The 17561-nt window shown below is 45.0% G+C and overlaps 1 protein-coding gene across 1 annotated transcript in view; it reads left to right on the top strand.

Annotated features, from left to right (window-relative positions):
• LOC145391349 (nephrin-like) overlaps nucleotides 1-17561 on the top strand; it is a 103739-nt gene that overhangs the window by 3318 nt on the left and 82860 nt on the right. Inside the window, exons 2-3 of the mRNA XM_080265947.1 lie at nucleotides 2883-3227; nucleotides 11496-11676. Coding sequence (XP_080122073.1) covers nucleotides 2883-3227; nucleotides 11496-11676 — 526 coding nt within the window. The remainder of the gene's footprint in view (nucleotides 1-2882; nucleotides 3228-11495; nucleotides 11677-17561) is intronic.

Below are 17561 nucleotides of genomic sequence, written 5' to 3'. Positions count from 1 at the left end.
GATTAGGAAGAGAAGAAGCACGATGTGACGATGATGATGGTAACAAAGATATTGCATGAAGAAAAAGATAATGAAAGTGAATGAGTGGTGATAATGATGATGATGATGTGATAGTGTTGTGAGAAGTGGGCTTTCAGTATCCCCAATTCAAAACTTTTACCCATCAGAAACATCAGTACCGTACATGAGAATATCAAGGAGTTATTTGCAAAACTACCCTAACTTCTAAGGAAAAGGTATCGAAAGCACCCCCTAAGTGCGCGCCCACACGTGTGCTCGAACAAGTGCTGGCAACATGTAACACAGTAAGCAACACGCCGCAAACGTATTGGGAACAGCATCCAGATCATGTTGGCAGCATCATCATGAAGTCTCAGATGCCTGGTATGGACACACTTATCCCATCGCCTCTGCTGCCAGTGTTCGAAGGTGCACTGAAACATGTTTGAATACATCTGTCCAAATACTGCTGCAGACGTGTAACTAAACATTTTCCCAGTTGTGTTACCAGCCTATGTTCGAGGGCACGTGTGAACACGCCCTAAGGTGAACGGAATTACTCTCACCCCAACTCATCACCATCCCGATAATAATTTTTTTAATGCATGGAAGAAGGAACCAAAGGCCTATGAAGTCCGCAAGTTCGTTCCTTCTAAGAAAAAACAAAAATAACGGAGAGCCAAATTCAAGATCCATTAATTTCGAGATGCCTGGACACATTGTGTTTAAAAGACTGGGTGGACTTGGTTCTTTATTTATATATACTTTTTTTTTTTTAAAGAGAAGTTTTAGTCTTAACTTCGTCACCCAGCCTCTTTAAAAGAAATTAAAAGTTAGTTAGTAGGGTGCTTTTATGTTTATTTGTTATATTCCCCCTTAGTTTTAAAAAGTATTTTTGCTTCCTCCTTCCTCATAAACTTGCCCTTTTGTTTTAGACGCTTTTTATTTCATATTAAATTTATTCCCTCGTGAGCATAACAAGAAATTTTGGCCATTTTCCCACCCGTCTCACCATGCTGCTTTTTTTTTTTTTTTTTTTTTTTTTTTTTTTTTTTTTTTGTGACTGGGTAAACATCTTTTTGTTTTCCATAGTATTATCTATCCCTTTGAAACTTAGATATCTCGACCAACATTCCAAGTCGTCTCCATATTGCTTAGAATATTTTTGAATGAATGAATGATAAAAGAAGTTCGTCGTCCTTCCATATAAATCCTTTCCACATAGTTTATTTATTTATGTGTTTGTTTCTCCATGTAGTTAAAAATGTGGTTCTTAGTTTGAAGAGGTTGCTTATGTTTTGCACTTTCTGGGGAGGTGGGGGAGTGAGGGTAAGGTACATTTTTGGGGTGGTTTGGGGGACGAGGTTAGTGTTCGCGTTTTTCCTGCCTCTAAGAAGCTTATGGTGGCTACCGTCAGTGTCTGGAGGGTGACGTGCAAGAAATTTCGTCCTTCAGCCAGACAGGGACATTTTGCTTATTCTGTTTCATGGAGTTTTTTCTTCGTGCACTTCTTTTTTGCAGGTGTTTTTCTGACGCTCTTGAATTTTAAGTATGGTCAGGTTTTAAGAATATATATTTACACACGTACATTGATAGATAGATAGATAGATGTATTTTTCTATGTATTTAACTTTGTATGTCTCTCTCATTGTCCATCCATGTATTTCAACCTTACTGTCCAGTATTTTATGTATCTGTCAGTCCATTAATATCTATCTGTATGTCTATCTAGCTGTCAATCTATCTGTCTGTCTATCTATCTATCTACCCCTCTCACCTGGCCGCCATATGTAATTAACCTGAACCAGTACACTACCGAATCATCCAGTCCGGCTCCATTTTTACGGACGTGTGGCACCGAGGCCGAGTTTGCGTCCATGTGATGTGTCCAGGCTGGAACGAGTGCGTATATCAGAGCGTGAACATTATATCTGACGCTGTTTTTACGCGAGAGAGGGGAGGTGGCGGGGGAGAGGGAAGAGGAGGGGAGGGGGAAGGGAGAGGGGTACGAGGGGAAAAGTTGGTTTGGAGAGTGGGTTGAGTTAGTGGAGGGATGGGTGGGTCTGTGGAGTGGGGTTGGTAGAGAAGGGTGGAGGTGGAGAGGGTTAGGATGGGGTGCGTGGGGTGGGGATGAGGAGGGAGGTTATAAGATGTTAGTTTCGGGATTGGTAGGGTTGGTAGGGGGTGCGGAGAGGGATTTGGTGTGGAAGGGGATGGTGGACGGATAAGGGGATTGGGATGGGGGAGGCTGAAGATGAGTATTAGCAGTGGATGTGGGATGGGTAAATGATGGGGGTTGGTGTGGATGGATGGGTGGATTGGGGTGGATCAGGGCTGGGGGATTGGCCGGTTTCAATCTCTTCCTAAACTGCAAGAAAAAATTGGTTATCATCAGGGAGAGAAAGAGAGAGAGAGAGAGAGAGAAAATTGTAGCAGTCGATGCCTTAAAGTTGATGTAATATTTCTTCGGAGGTTTAAATTTGCCCCCTTCTCCCCTTTTGTCTTCAGTCCGTTTTCTGTCTGGAATCGTGTGATCTTGTCTTCGCGTTTTCTCTCGCTTCTCAGGTGTTTTATCGCCCCACCCCTCTCTCTCTTTCTATCTGTCTGTCTGTCTGTCTGTTTATGTATCTCCATCTGTCTATCTATCTATCTGTCTATCTATATCTATCTGTCTAAGTCAGGAATAGCACACATTGCCTCCCCCCCCCCGGCTAAGGCAAAAAACAGGAGCGGTCGGATATTTGGCCAGTCAGCGTAAACAGACCGCCAAACATTTTACATATTCATCGCATTTACCGGTTCGGGACACAGTCAGCGGTCACCAGGGCACTGGAAAGCTACGCGGATGTACTCTTTTGCACTCAAAACGTACCCAGTTGCAGAAAAAGTACTCAGATGCTCTCAAAAGTACCAAGATGCACTCAAAAATGCCCAGATTCTCCCAAAAGTACTCAGATGCCTTCAAAAGTACTCAGATGCTCTCAAAAGTACTCAGATGCTGTCAAATGTACTCAGGTGCTCCCAAAAGTACTCAGATGCCTTCAAAAGTACTCAGATGCTCTCAAAAGTACTCAAATGCTGTCAAATATACTCAGATTCTCCCAAAAGTGCTCAGATGCTCCCAAAAGTGCTCAGATGCTCCCAAAAGTACTCATATGCTCTCAAAAGTACTCAAACTCTCTCAAAAGTACTCAAATGCTCTCAGAAATGCTCAGATGTCCTCAGATGTACTCAAATGCTCTCATAATGTACATGAACGTGCTTTGTACACCCTTCTTCACTCACAGCTCAATCAGACTTGCGTATCTACACTCAGAACGGACTCAGGTGCACTTGTACTCATTTATAGTGATGATCAGGCACACGCAAACGTACATACACTCATTTGTAATCAGTACTACTCGGACCCACTGGAATGTACTCATATGTAATCATGGTTTGAGGCATAGCAGAACGCATTGATTTGTACTGACGCTTGCTACACACACACACATACACACACACACACACACCTCTCTCTCTCTCTCTCTCCTCGGTTCAGTTACGTTCCCGTCTGTGTTCTGTTCGACGGGAAAAATTGGGTTCATATTTTACGTTCAGCTGTTACGTTACGTGCAAAAGCCGTTCAGATCAAAGTTACGTTCACTTGTAAAGGCGTTCAGTTCAGTTTCATTTTTAACACGTTCTGAATTTACGTATCTGGTTCAGTTACGTTCAGTTATAAATTGAATAAGTTACGTTCACTTCCAGTTTACGTTCATTACCAATTATATACGTTCACACACACACACACACACACACACACACACACACACACACACACACACACACACACACACACACGTTCGATTCCAATTATTCACGTTCGATTCCAGTAATTCACGTTCATTTCCGATCCACGTTCGCTTCCGACTTGTTACTTTCCGATCAGATTTACTGTATTACGTTCGGTTTTACATTCACGTACGTTCTGCCTAATGTTACGTTCAGTAGTAGCGACCCACTCTCATTTCCAGGCAAATGAGAGAGAGAGAGAGACGAAATGTTTTTACAAAGTTCGTTTTGTGTGTGTGTGTGTGTGTGTGTGTGTGTGTGTGTATTCGAACTACCACCAGCCTCGCTTTCTTTACCTAAATATCCCTATCTACCAACTCTGTCTACCCCTAATACTTTAATATCCCCATCTGCTCTCTCTCTCTCTCTCTCTCTCTCTCTATTTATCTATCCGTGTATATATCTACCCCAGTCTACTCCCACATCTAGATCAGCTGTTTCTCTCATAATCTACCAGTCCTGCGTTAAATTGACCCGGAATACAAGAGATGACCTATTTCCAGATGACCTACCATGACCTGTAAAGACCTGGGTGGACCAAAAGTGACCCGGTCTCACCTAGCCTGACCTGGTGACCCTGACCTGAAGAAGTGATGACCTGACCCCTTGACCTTGTTTTGAGGGACACAGGGTTATGCGAAATATTGAGAGAGAGAGAGAGAGAGTTAACCTTTTTCGTACAACCAACATAATTCCCTCAACCCACACACAGGATTGTTAGCCACACAAAATAGTAGAGAGAGAGAGAGAGAAAGTTAATGCCTTTTTCACAACTAAGGTTAGCCCCACAAAATATTATATAGAAAAAAAGATTCCCAGCTAAAATGTAAAAGATAAAAAAAAATAAAAAAAAAAAAATGGATGGAGATAAACTACACCGGGTTTCCATTTTCAGAACACGGCGTCAACTTTTTTGGGGAGGGGGGAAAAAGTTTTGGAAAATTACGAAAAAAAAAAAGAGAAATGAAAAAATAGGGGAAAAAATGATAGGGCAACACGACTCCAGGGTGTCATAAATCTTGGTTAGCTCTCTCTCTCTCTCTCTCCCTCTCTCTCTCTCTCTCTCTCTCTCTCTCTCTCTCTCTCTCTCTCTCTCTCTCTCTCTCTTTCTCTCTCTCAATACTTCTTGCCCAGCTCTTCCTCCCATCTCTTTTGCATTATTTTTCCATCTTTCACGTCAAGAAAATATTTTCAGAGAAGAACCTTTAGAGTCCCTTGGAAATTGAAATGTCTCCGTCTATCTATCTGTGTGTGTATATATATCTATCTGCCTTTGCCTGTCTATCAGTCTGTCTGTCTGTATCTGGATATAATTATACGAGTGTCTATCAGTTATTCAGCCTGTCATTTAATGTATTTATCTTTTTACCTGCCTGCCTTGCTGTATGTGTCTGTCTATCTCTTCATGTATACCTGTTAATCTGCATATCTATCAATCTGTTTACATCTATTTCAGCAGTAATGGAAAGTGGACTCCGCTGCCATGGCGTTAAAAATGCTGTACTAAACACGGATTAGTTATTAATTGAAAACCTGTTCAGTGAGTCGTGAAAAAGAAAATGAAAAGCTTCTAAATACACCATAAGGAAAATGTTGATCAAGCATAATGTTATAAATATAGGAGGAGGAGGAGGAGGTGGTGGTGGTGGTGGTGGTGGTGGTGGTGGTGGTCGTAGAGGAGGAGGAGGAGGAGGAAGTAGGGGTGGTGGTGATGGTTGTGGTGATGGTCATAGAGGAGGAGGAGGGGGTGATGGTGGAGGAGTAGGAGGAGGAGGAAAAAAGATGATGAACAGGAGGAGGAGGAGGAGGAGGAAAAAAGATGATGAACAAGAAGAAGAGGAGGAGGAGGAGGAGAACGCAGGTAAAAAAAGGTAAAAAAATGCAATATCTTTAATTAATCTGTGCTGTAAACCGGATATTAGCATCGTATAAGAAAACCTCATCCATTTCCTCTTGACTTTTCTACCATCTCCTCCTTCCTTCTCCTCGTCCTCGTCCTCCTCCACACTGTGCGCTGTGCAGTCCCCTTGTGTCTACAGGACTCCACGTAAACTTAACTTACCCGTACATAGCGTCGCGTCACGTCACGTCATTATACATTATTCGATTTACACAATGCAAATAAGGTAATAGACAGTAAGCATAGGTTAGGATCTGGACAGATAGCCCTGAGTTAACTGTCACTACTCTTATTTTCGACCTGCGATGGGCTGTGGATCACTGAGGGTCCCTGTTAGCCAAGTGACCGCCATCGGGATTTTTTTGATGTACCAGGGGTCATTGCTTCAGGAGGAAACTTGTGTACTTGTCTCACATGGGAGAGTTCCTTGTCTCAGTGGAGCGAACGGAACTAGGGCCTGATTGACTGCTGCGTACCTAAAAAGCGCCAGGCAAGGCTGCCGCACCACCCCTAAACATCCACTCTGTACACTGTACATCCACACTGTGCACTGTGCAGTTCCCTTTTGTCTGAAAGACACCCCTTCTTATATATATTTCAATTTCTCCAATGCAAAGAAAGGAATATAAGCACAGGTTAGGATCTGCACAGAGCCTTGAGTTAACGGTCACTACTCTTACTTTCGACTTGAGATGGGCTGTGAATCACAGAGGATCCCTGTTAGTCAAGTGACCACCATCAGGATTTTTTTTAATGTACCAGGGGTCACTGCTTCTGGAGGAAACTTGTGTACTTGTCCCACAATGGAGAGTTCCTTGTCTCAGTGGAGTGAACGGAGCTTGGGCCTGATTGACTACTGCCTACCTTAAAAGCGCCAGGCAAGGCTGCCGCGCCACCCCTAAACATCCACACTGTGCAGTGTGTAGTTTCCACGTCATGTCCACAGACGCCCCATTAACTCAATGTACCGGTTTATGATGTCATGCCGTAACTATTAGTTTATTTGATTACTTTCTATTTCAGGTTACTCAAACGGGTAGCTTATAGACAAAGTATTATAGAACGTGACTTTTCCTTTCCAGTATTTCCTGTGAAATTTCCATGTCAGTTTTTCCATGCTGCTTGGTGGTTTTTCTCACTGTTTCCTGAAGGGTTTGGGGGTGGGGGGAGCCTTCTTGCTTTACTATCCTTATCCATCAGCATGTAGAGTTAGATCTTGTAGTCATAGTTTTCTCTGTAACAAGCAGCCTCGAAAGGACCATAAGGTCTGTTGCTGTTTGCTTTCCTATGTAATCCCTATGTAATCCTCCTCCTTCTCCTCCTCCTCCTCCTCCTCCTCCTCCTCCTCGAACCCGAATAAAGGGCGTGGAGAAGTAACTTATTAAATTTGCGAAAGGGTCTCTGATGATAATACACTCAATATTCTCTCCCTCCCATCCTCTTTTCCCACGGCTACCACGCGAGAGAGAGAGAGAGAGAAGGGGGGGGAGAGAATGTCTAACAAGGGCAAGTAAAATCTTAAAGGGAAGTTTCTGTATGCCAAGGAGTGGGAGGGGGAGGAGGAGGAGGAGGAGGATTAGAGATAGGGAGCGAATTATAGGAAGAGAAAGATATAAGGAGAAATATAGGGAGAGAAAGAGAAGGGTGAATAAGGAAAGAGAGACTACAGGGAAGATGGCAGAAAGGAGGAAGGAAGAGAGGATGATTAAGAAAGGGAGGAAATTAATGAAGGAGGCATAAAGGAAGGGAGAAGAGAGGAAGGAAGATTGGGAGAAAGAAAAGTAAAGCGGGACGGTGATTATATATATATATGTGTGTGTGTGTGTGTGTGTGTGTGTGTGTGTGTGTGTGTGTGTGTGTGTGTGTGTACTGTATAGAGAGAGAGAGAGAGAGAGAGAGAGAGAATATACATCGGTGAAGTGAGAAGGACTAGAAGGATAGAGAGAAGGAAAATGAATGAAGAGATGCAGACAGACGAAGAAGAAAAGAAAGAAAGAAGGGAAGAAAGATCAGACGAGGAGGTGGAAGAGAGGAGGATGATAGAAGGAAATGATGATGTCGAAGAGGGGCAAAAGGAGTGAGAGGAAGGGGAGGGAGGGAGAAGAAATGAATCAAGGAAGGGAGGAAATCAAGAAGGGGGAAGAAGATGGGGAAGAGGGGCAATAGGAAAGAAGGAGAAGGAATGAAGGAAAGGAGGAATAAATGAAGAAGGACGGTAAGGAGGAGGTAGAGGGGAATATAGAAAGAAGGAAGGGAGGAAGGAAGGAAGGGAGGAGAAAGAGAGGGAGAAGGAAGGGAGCGGGAGGAAGAGAGGGTAATAGGAGAGAGAGCCCATGTGGGATTGGGTTGGGAGGGTGTGTGTGAATGGTGAGATATGGGACAAGGACCAGGGCAGACAGACGAGGAGGAGGAGGAGGAGGAAGAAGAGGAGGGACGAAGGAAGGGAAGGCCTGAGGAGAGGGAGAAGGAAGGGAGCGGGAGGAAGAGAGGGTAATAGGAGAGAGAGCCCATGTGGGATTGAGTTGGGAGGGTGTGTGTGAATGGTGAGATATGGGACAAGGACCAGGGCAGACAGACGAGGAGGAGGAGGAGGAGGAAGAAGAGGAGGGACGAAGGAAGGGAAGGCCTGAGGAGAGGGAGGAAGAGGAGTGGGAGGAGGAAGAAGAGGAAGGACTGAAGAAGGAAGAGTTGAGGAGGAGAGGGGTGGAGGTGGAAGAGGTTGAGGAGAGAAGAAAACTGAGTACCTGGTGGAGAGAGGTGAATTGGAGTACGGTATGAGAGAGAGAGAGAGAGAGAGAGAGAGAGAGAGAGAGAGAGAGAGAGAGAGAGAGCACATGTAGGGGGCTGAAATCCTTACCATGTGCCAGAGCGAGACCCCCAGCCAAGGATCACAGTTCACAAATTGTCTCTCCCCTGCGTTGAGGGAGGAGGGGTGGTGTGGAGGAAGGGAGAGATGGAGGAGGGAAGAAGAGAGGGAGAGATGGAGGAGGGAAGTAGAGAGGGAGAGATGAAGGAGAGGAGGAGGGAGGGAGGGAGAGATGAAGGAAGGAGGTTTGAAGATTAAGGAGGGTGAGAGGGGGGGAGGAAGAGATGGAGGAGGGAGGCCGGAAGAGGGAGAGGAGATGGAGGAGGGAGCGAAGAATAAGGAGGAGGATGAGATGAGCGAGAGAGAGAGAGAGAGAGAGAGAGTAAGGATTGTAAAAACGAGAGTGGGAGGTAAGAGAGAGTGAAAGGAAAAGGGAGAGGAGAGGGTGATTGAAATGGAAGGATTATTACACACACACACACACACACACACACACACACACACACACACACACACACACACACACACACACACACACACACACACACACACACCAATCGACTTTTAAAATATTGCAGAATAAAAAAGCAATCTCTCCCTCAATCCACCTCACTTATATAATTTTTTCCGCAACGATAAATTCTGAATGAGGAAGAGGCCATAAAGGGAAAATATTGATGTCAGGGGTAAAGTATCGGCCGGGGAACAACCTGAGACCTTTAGGGCGAGACGTGTGTGTGTTGGAGATGGGAAGGAGGGGGAAAGTTACCTGTGGAAGGGGATGTAGAAGGGAAGGGAAGGGGAGGATAGGGCGGCAGGGCAACGCAGGGTAGAGAAGGGAAGGTAGGGCAGGGTTGTGTAGGGAATGATAGGGCAGCAGGGTAAGATAGGGTAGAGAAGGGAAGGTAGGGCAGGGTTGTGAAGGGTAAGGTTGGATAGGGAAGGGAAGTGAAGGGCAGAATAGGATAGAGATGGGAAGGAAGAAGGAGGGTTTACCTATGGAAGGGGATGTAGAGGGGAAGGGAAGGATTCTGTAGGGAAGGGTAGAGCAGGAGGGTAAGTTTGGGTAGTCTAGGGCAGGGAAGGGTAGAGTAGGGTAGAGGATTAGGAAGAGAGAGGAGGTGAAATGGAAAGTAAAGGAAGTGGGGAATATTTATTGGAGTTACGTAGGATTGAGGGGATGGGGGAGGTGATCTCTCTTGTGGAAGGATCTGCAAAAGGAAGGGAAGGGATGAGAAGGGAAGGGAAGGGAAGGGAAAGAAGGAAGGTGTAGAAGAGAGAGAAGAGAAATGATAGTTAAAACCGACGAAAGGAGAGGTTTCTGGTGTGAAAGAAAGGATTGGGAGTGACTACCTTACCTGGATTTTACCAGTGGGAGGGGATGCAGAAGGGAAGGTAAAAAGTGGCGGGGGAAATAGTGAGAGAGAGAGAGAGAGAGAATAGCAACCCCCCTCCTCCCCCTCCATTTCACCTTACGATCTGGGCCTAATCTCTCCTCCCCTCTTTCCTCCCCCCCTCCACGCTTCACCTCCCCCCTCTACCGTATCACAAGGTAAACAGAGACAGAACCGTACGGGGAGTGGATAAACATTGCCTCCCCTCAGTCCTCATCTCCCCTCTCATCTCCCCTCTCCTTCCGCCACCTTCGTTTCTCTCTCCTCTCCTTCCCCCACCCTCTTTTCTTCCCCCTCTCCTTCTCCACCTTCTTTCCTCTCCCCTCACTCCACTTCCCCTTCCTTCCCCACTCCCTTTTACCCTCCACCCCATCCTGTCTCCCCTCACCTACCCTCCACCCACTTTCTCTTTCCTCCATCCATTTCCCCTCCTTCCCTTCTCTCCCTCTTCTCTTTCTCTTCCACTCCCTTCGACCCTCCACTCCCTATCATCACCCCCACTCACCTGTCTCCCCTCCTTTCTCCTCCCTTCCCCCTTCCCTTATTCCCTCCCTTTCTTTCACCTCCCTTTCTCCTCTCTACCTTTCCCCCCCTCTTCCCCCCCCCTCCCCTTTCTTCCCGCCCTTTCCATATCCTTCTCTTCCCTACCTGTCTTCCGGATTTAACTCACCTTTGACGTTTACACAGTTTATCTCTCTCTCTCTCTCTCTCTCTCTCTCTCTCTCTCTCTCTCTCTCTCTCTCTCTCTCTCTCTCTCTCCTGTTATTCATCTTCTCTTTCCTCTTACATTCCCCTCTTCTGCGTCTCTCCTCATTACATATACCATCTCTCATCATTTCATCACTGTCCATTTCTTTCTCTTTCTCGTAGCTTCATCTACTTTTTTCATCCTGTTTCTTCCGTAATTCCCTCTATATTTTTCATTAATTTTTTTTCTTCCCACTTCTCCTCCATTCCTTTATTCTTTTATCTTTCCCCTCCTTCATTATCCCCCTCCATCTCTCTACTTTCTGTTTCTCTCAGCTTTCTCCTTCCCTCCTTCCTTCCGCCGTCTCCTCTCCCCTCTCCTCTTTTATCTCTCTTTTCCTTTTCCCTCTTTCCTCATGCCCTTCTCTTCCCTCTCACCCTGTCTCCTCTTTTCCTGTCTTTCCCTTTCCTGTCTTTCCCTTTCCTCCTTCTAGTCTTCCTCCTCCACTCTCCCCTTCTTCCGTCCCTTTTCGTTCCTCCTTTCCTCCTCCTCCCTCATCTCCTCCCCCTCCCTCTCACAATAACCTATCAGCATCCCCTGTCACTCCCAGCGTCTCCCCTCCAGCTCACCTTTGACCCCAGGCCCTGTTATATATTGCAGCTAATTGACCCTCTCTCTCAGTTTTATTTCCCTCGACCTTTTGATACAATTATGTTTTGTAACTTTCTCCTTGCGTCATTAATTGCGACATGCGGCTCACCTTTGACCTCGCTTATTTACTAGGCACGGGGCTTGATGATGATGATGATGATTGTGAAGGTGATGATGGTGATATATCATTCTAACTATGTATTTTCTGCTAATGTAACCCAGCCTTTCAATACGTCTGTCATTCTAACGTGCCTTCTATGTTCCGCAGGGTGGAGTTTGCCGCAGACGTTCCGCGTGACGCCGCAGAACGTGGAAGTGGTGGCGGGAAGTGAGGTGACGCTGCACTGCGAGGTGGACAACCAGCAAGGCAGTGCGCAGTGGACCAAGGACGGGTTTGCGCTCGGTAAGTACTCAGTCGCAATTTTTTTTTTTTTTTTTTTTTTTTTTTTTTTTTTTTTTCGGTTTAAGTGGTAAAGGAGGATTGTTTTTTTTTTTATTTTTTTAAGTGAACAGTTTTCCCCCCCCTTTTTTTTTTTTTTACGCTTGGTAAGTACTCAGTCGCATCTTTTTTTTTTTCGTTTTTCCTTTTTTCGGTTTATGGGGTAAAGGAGGATTGCTATGTCGTCGATTTTTTTTTTTTTTTCAGAGGACAGGTTTTTTTCCTCTCCCAAGTTTTTTTTTTATTGTATATGAGAGACTGGTGTTGTGGATATTTTTTTTTTCTTTCATGAGGGGGCAAAGTTCCCCTCCCCTCCCTTTTTTTTTTTTTTGGAGGTGGTGTGTGGTGTGGTTGAGGTTATGCTTCTTTTCCCTTCCGTTTTATTCATTTATTTATCTATTTATTAAAGAATGGTCAAAGGTGGACCGAGGAGTGGTGGATGTGATGGATTTAGACCTTTCATTTTCTTTTCCCTTATTCCTTTTAGCCTTAATCTACCCTTTTCCATAAACCCCGTCTGCTCGAGGATTTCTTCTCCATTTCCTTAGTTTTACCTTCAGACACTGATTATGACTGCCTCCAGACGAGATGATGATGATTATTCAACTACTGCTACTACTGCTATTACTACTACTACTACTACTACTACTACCACCAGACGATAATTATTACTACCCAGAGACGACTGTATTTCCCTCAAGAAGGACGTTTGTAATGAGAGAATCGCTTAAGGCTGCACTCGTATCCCCCAGCCTGAAATCTCTCCTAACCTGAATAAAATCTCATGAAGGCAACAGAAATACAGTACACGTCTCCGGGCTGAAGGACCAAAAGTACTCCAGAGCCACGAAAAATACCGATAAATTTGCTTGCTGAGCCATTGAGGGTAAACAGGGGTCTTAGCTCCCCCCCCCATTCCTTCCCTCCTCCTCCTCCTCCTCCTCCTCCTCCTCCTCCTCTTTGTTTACACTGCGAGAGGAGGCAGAGGAGTTTTTATTTTTCGGTTTTGATTATATTTGTTTGGATTTTTTCTTTCATCGTTTCCCCTCAAGGATTTGCATGTGGTTGTTCCTGTTGTGGGACCCTGGTGGTTCAGTGGTTAACGGGTTCGTCTGCCGATCTGTGTGTGTAGGAATCACGGTGCACTTATAATCTCACACACACACACACACATACACACACACACACACACACACACACACACACACACACACACACACACACACCATACCTACAGTATATGTGCACATTCAAAGATTCACATGATAGTGCCCTTTAAATTTATTACACCTTCCCACGACTGACACGCACACACGTATTTCCTCTTGCTATACGTACACAGAGTTGCAGGTGAGGAAGTGTATGTATGTGCTTAAAAACGTCCACTTATATGCGACTTACACACACACACACACACACACACACACACACACACACACACACACACACACACACACACACACACACACACACACACACACACACACACATCCCCTTTACCTCCAGCCCCCCGAACACACACAGACACGCACTCACTCAAGACTAGAGGCAAACAGCACATAAGGTTGAGTATGTGTGGGCACTCAGCGGGAACACCAACCCAACAAACACTCCCACATCTCCACACACACACACACACACACACACACACACACACACACACACACACACACACACACACACACACACACACACACACACACACACACACACACACACACACACGACGGCAGTTTATGAATTATTAAAGTGTCGTGTGCGTGCGTGTGTGTGTGTGTGTGCATGTGTTTGGGGGTGAGATCGGGGTACGCCAACACTTTACCTACACACACACACACACACACACACACACACACACGCACACACACACACACACACACACACACAAAGGAGATAAGGAGGGTAGCGGAGGTAGAAGGCTTAAGGAAGAGCTTAAGACACTGGCATTGTTCTTAGGGTCTTGGCCTTAGGAAACTCGTATTATCTTTTATTGGCGACTTTGTCTTGAATATTTTGATCGCATGTTCTCTCTGGATAGATAGATAGACAGATAAATGGATAGACAGATAGATAGATAGACAGATAAATGGATAGACAGATAGATAGATAGATAGATATACTGTTCCTACATACACGATATTTGTATCTTAGTCACATTCACTGATCAGCGATAAAACCTTCAATATGTTAGTTTCACACTATCTTTCTGCAGCTGTTTATCTGTCTATCTATCTGTCTATCTATCCGTCTATCTGTTTATCTAGCTATCTGTATATCTCTCTATCTATCTATCTATCTCGCACTTACTGGGCAGCGGTAGGTAGAGCTTCCAATATGTCATGTGTTGATGGTTCACTTGTGTTAATTACTGTTCTAGGCGTCCTCTCTCTCTCTCTCTCTCTCTCTCTCTCTCTCACTTATGGTAGCATTGTGGTACTCTTCAATGGGTAGAATATTGAAGGTGGTAGTGGTGGTTGATATGGTAGTTGTGGTCGGACCCCGAAATGCGACGGTAGATGTCTGGTTATTGTGATGGTAGTTGTGGTATATGCGGTGGTAGTTTTGGTAGGGTTTGTAGAGGTAGTGGTGGTAGGGATGGTGGTAGTTGTGGTTGATGTACGGTAGTTGTGTTTTAAAGGTGATATGGATGGTGGTAGGTATGGTAGGGCTGGTACGTGTTGGTGATGGTAGGCGCCTGATTGTGGTAGTGGTGTTGGTGGTAGTAGGTGTGATAGTAGTTGTGGTAGAACTAGTAATGATGGTGGTATGTGTCTTGTTGTGGTGCTGAATGTGGTAGTTGTGGTATAACAGTGGCGGTAGGTCTTTAGTTGTGGTAGTTGTGGTTAGTTTTTGGTAGTGGTTGTTTTTCTAGCCGGGTCCCCGAAGCAGGTAATTTTGTTAAGTAGCCTCTGATGGTGCTGGTAGTTGTGGTACTTGATGGTAGTTGTGGTACGTGGGGGATGGTTGTGGTAGTTGTGGTAGGTGTTTGGTGTTGGTGATAGTTTTTTTGGGAGAGATGGTGGTAGTTGTGGTGGGAGAGATGGTGGTAGTTGTGATAGGACAGATTGTGGTAGTTGTGGTAGATGAGATGGTGGTAGTTGTGGTAGATGGTGGTAGTTGTGGCAGATGAGATGGTGGTAGTTGTGGTGGTAGTTGTGGTAGATGAGATGGTAGTTGTGGTAGATGAGATGGTGGTAGTTCGACTTCACCTCGAGATCGTTAGACATTCTCTCTCTCTCTCTCTCTCTCTCTCTCTCTCAAAACTTCATCCCTTCATTCCTTCGGTTTTGCATCCATTATTTGCCCATTGATCCAACTTTCCTAACTTTTCCTTTTTCTTCGTTTCTTTCATCCCAATTTTTTGTCCTATTTCTGTTTCTTTAGTTCTATTTCTGGCCATTCCAACTTTCCTCCTCCTCTTTCTTTCTTTTCTTTATTTTTTGGCCTGTGTTCCTTCCTCCCCCCTCCCCCTTTTTTTCTTTGCTTCTTCCAAATTTCCTTTCACCATTTCTTTATTTGCTTTTTTGTTTTTTTTTTCTTTTCAAGCTTTTCATCTCCCTTTTTTTTTTCTTCTTCCGTGTTACTGTTCTTTTTTTCCTTTATCTCATTTTCTTTTTACAGTTGCATCTTTCGTCTTCTCATTTTCTTCCTTAGTTTTGTCCTGTTTTCACTTTTATTATTTTCCAGTCTATCATTTCCCTTTCATTATTTTTGTCTTCCTCATTTTCCTTCGTCTACTATTCCTACCATCCAGCTTTATTGCCTTCATTTTCTATTCCTGACTCATTTTACTTTATTATTTCCAGTTTTTTATCTTATTTCTCCCCTGTTTTCCTGTAATTTTTCCATTGATTTTCATACTTTATTGGTGCCCTTTTTCTATTAACATTTTCTTCCACTTTTGGTAATGATATCAAGTTGTTTTCCCTTACCCTAGAGACGGAGAGTAGGTTAAGAGAATAGCTTACTTTGGGGGCACTTAACCTTTTTTGTACCTAGCTTCGTACTCTGCTGTCTCTCTCTCTCTCTCTCTCTCTCTCTCTCTCTCTCTCTCTCTCTCAGCTTCCTCTGCTTCTCCTTCTGCTTCGTTTTCTTCCATTCCGTTCGTTTCCTCTTTTCTACTCCATTTTCGACCACATTCCCTCATCTCCTCACCCCTTTCTCTTCTCCCCAACCTTTTCTCCCCACTCCCATTCTCATCTTCATCCATCCACCTCCTCCTTTACCTACCCATTCTTCTCCCTCTAAATCAACCCATCCCCATTCTCTGCCTGTCCTCCTTCCCTCTCTTTTCCTTCATCCCATTCCCTTTTCCTCTACTTCTCACATTTCCCTTCCTTTCTTCCTTCCTTTTCTTTACCTCCCTCTTTGTCCCCTTCCTTCCTTCCTCCTCCTCCTTTTCCTCCGTCCTACTCCCTTCCTTTCTTCCTTCCCTTTCTTTTCCACCCTCCTATTCCCTTTTCCTTTACAGTTTTCCCTCCCATTCTCCTTTCCCTTCCCTTCCACCTTGTCTCCCCCAGTCTTCCTCACCCTCATCCTTTTCTCCTCCTTCCCTTTTCCCTTCCCATTCCATCATCCTCCCTATTCTTACTCTCCCTTTCCTTTCCCTTTCCTATTCCCTTTTTCCTTCCCCTTCCCTTTCCCCTTCTCCTTCCCTCCTCACCCTCTTTTCCTCCTTCCCCTTTCCATTACCATTCCATCATCCCCCTATTTTTCCTTCCCTTTCCTTTCCCTTTCCTATTCCCTTTCCCTTTCCCATTCCTTCCTCATCCTCTTTCCCTCCTTCCCCTCTCCATTACCATTCCATCATCCCCATATTCTGTCTCTCCTTTTCTCTTCCCATTCCCTTTCTCTTTCCTCTATCCTTTCCTAACCCTAACACCCTCCCCTCCATTCCCCACCCCATCCCCACCCCTCATCCCCCACCCCTGAACCCATACGCTTTTCGTGTAAATTTCCCCAAGTTCTACAGAAGTTTTCGAAGGAGGAGGGGGAGAGATGGGGGAAGAGGGGAGACTGGGGGAAGGGAGGGAGAGAGGAAGAGGGAGAGGTGTGGAACGGAGGAGGGAGAGAGAGAGAGAGAGAGAGAGAGAGAGAGTGGGATGAAAGATGAAGAACAGGAGGAGCAAGAGCAGAAGCCAAAGAAAAGAACGTAGAGAAGGAGAAGAGTAAGAGGGACATGAATAAGGACGAGGAAGAAGTGACGGGAGAGGAAAGGAAGATAAATAAGAGAGGGAAAAGAAAGAAGAAGGGTGGGGAGGGGAGAGTAAAGGAGGGGAGGGGAGGGGATGACAGTACAGCACCGAAACTCCGACCCGACCCGAACCGAGAACTCCAAAAGCCGAAAAAGTTTGAGGCTACGAGGGGAGGAGGGGGGGATCTATTGTTACCCCCTCCCCTACCCCCTATTCCCTCCCTTTCTCCCCCCTCCCTTTCTCCCTCCCTCCCTTTCTCCCCCCTGTGAATTGTTTACCCTTGCGATTGGATTCCCAGTTTTCCGGCGTCTCTCTTTCGTTGTAGCGGTAACTCTTGACTTCTGAGGAGGCTTTTCTTCATGTCTTCGAAGCCTGTGTTTTCTTTTTTCTTCTTTTTTTCGGTGAGGGAAGAGAGGTGGTGGCAGTTTTTCTTTATTTGCGGCTATTTTTCTTTCCCTTTCTGCCTGGCTTCTTGTCTTTGGAGTGTTTTTATTTCTTCGTTGTCTTTTCAGTTTGTGGAATTTTTTTTGTCTGCGTTACTCGTTTTAGCGGTAACTCAACTTCTTTTCCACGGCTGTCTTGTGCTTCATCTTGTCTTCGCGGCCCCTTTTTCTTTAACTTTTTCTTCCTTTTTTTTTTTGAGGGTAGATTGTT

Source organism: Coenobita brevimanus, chromosome 18 (assembly GCF_032717465.1).
Source record: "Coenobita brevimanus isolate Jiangsu-jjx chromosome 18, ASM3271746v2, whole genome shotgun sequence".
In the NCBI taxonomy this organism is placed as follows: Eukaryota; Metazoa; Arthropoda; class Malacostraca; order Decapoda; family Coenobitidae; genus Coenobita; species Coenobita brevimanus.
The sequence above is the reverse complement of the archived record's forward strand: the minus strand, read 5'-3'. Positions and strand labels throughout refer to the sequence as shown.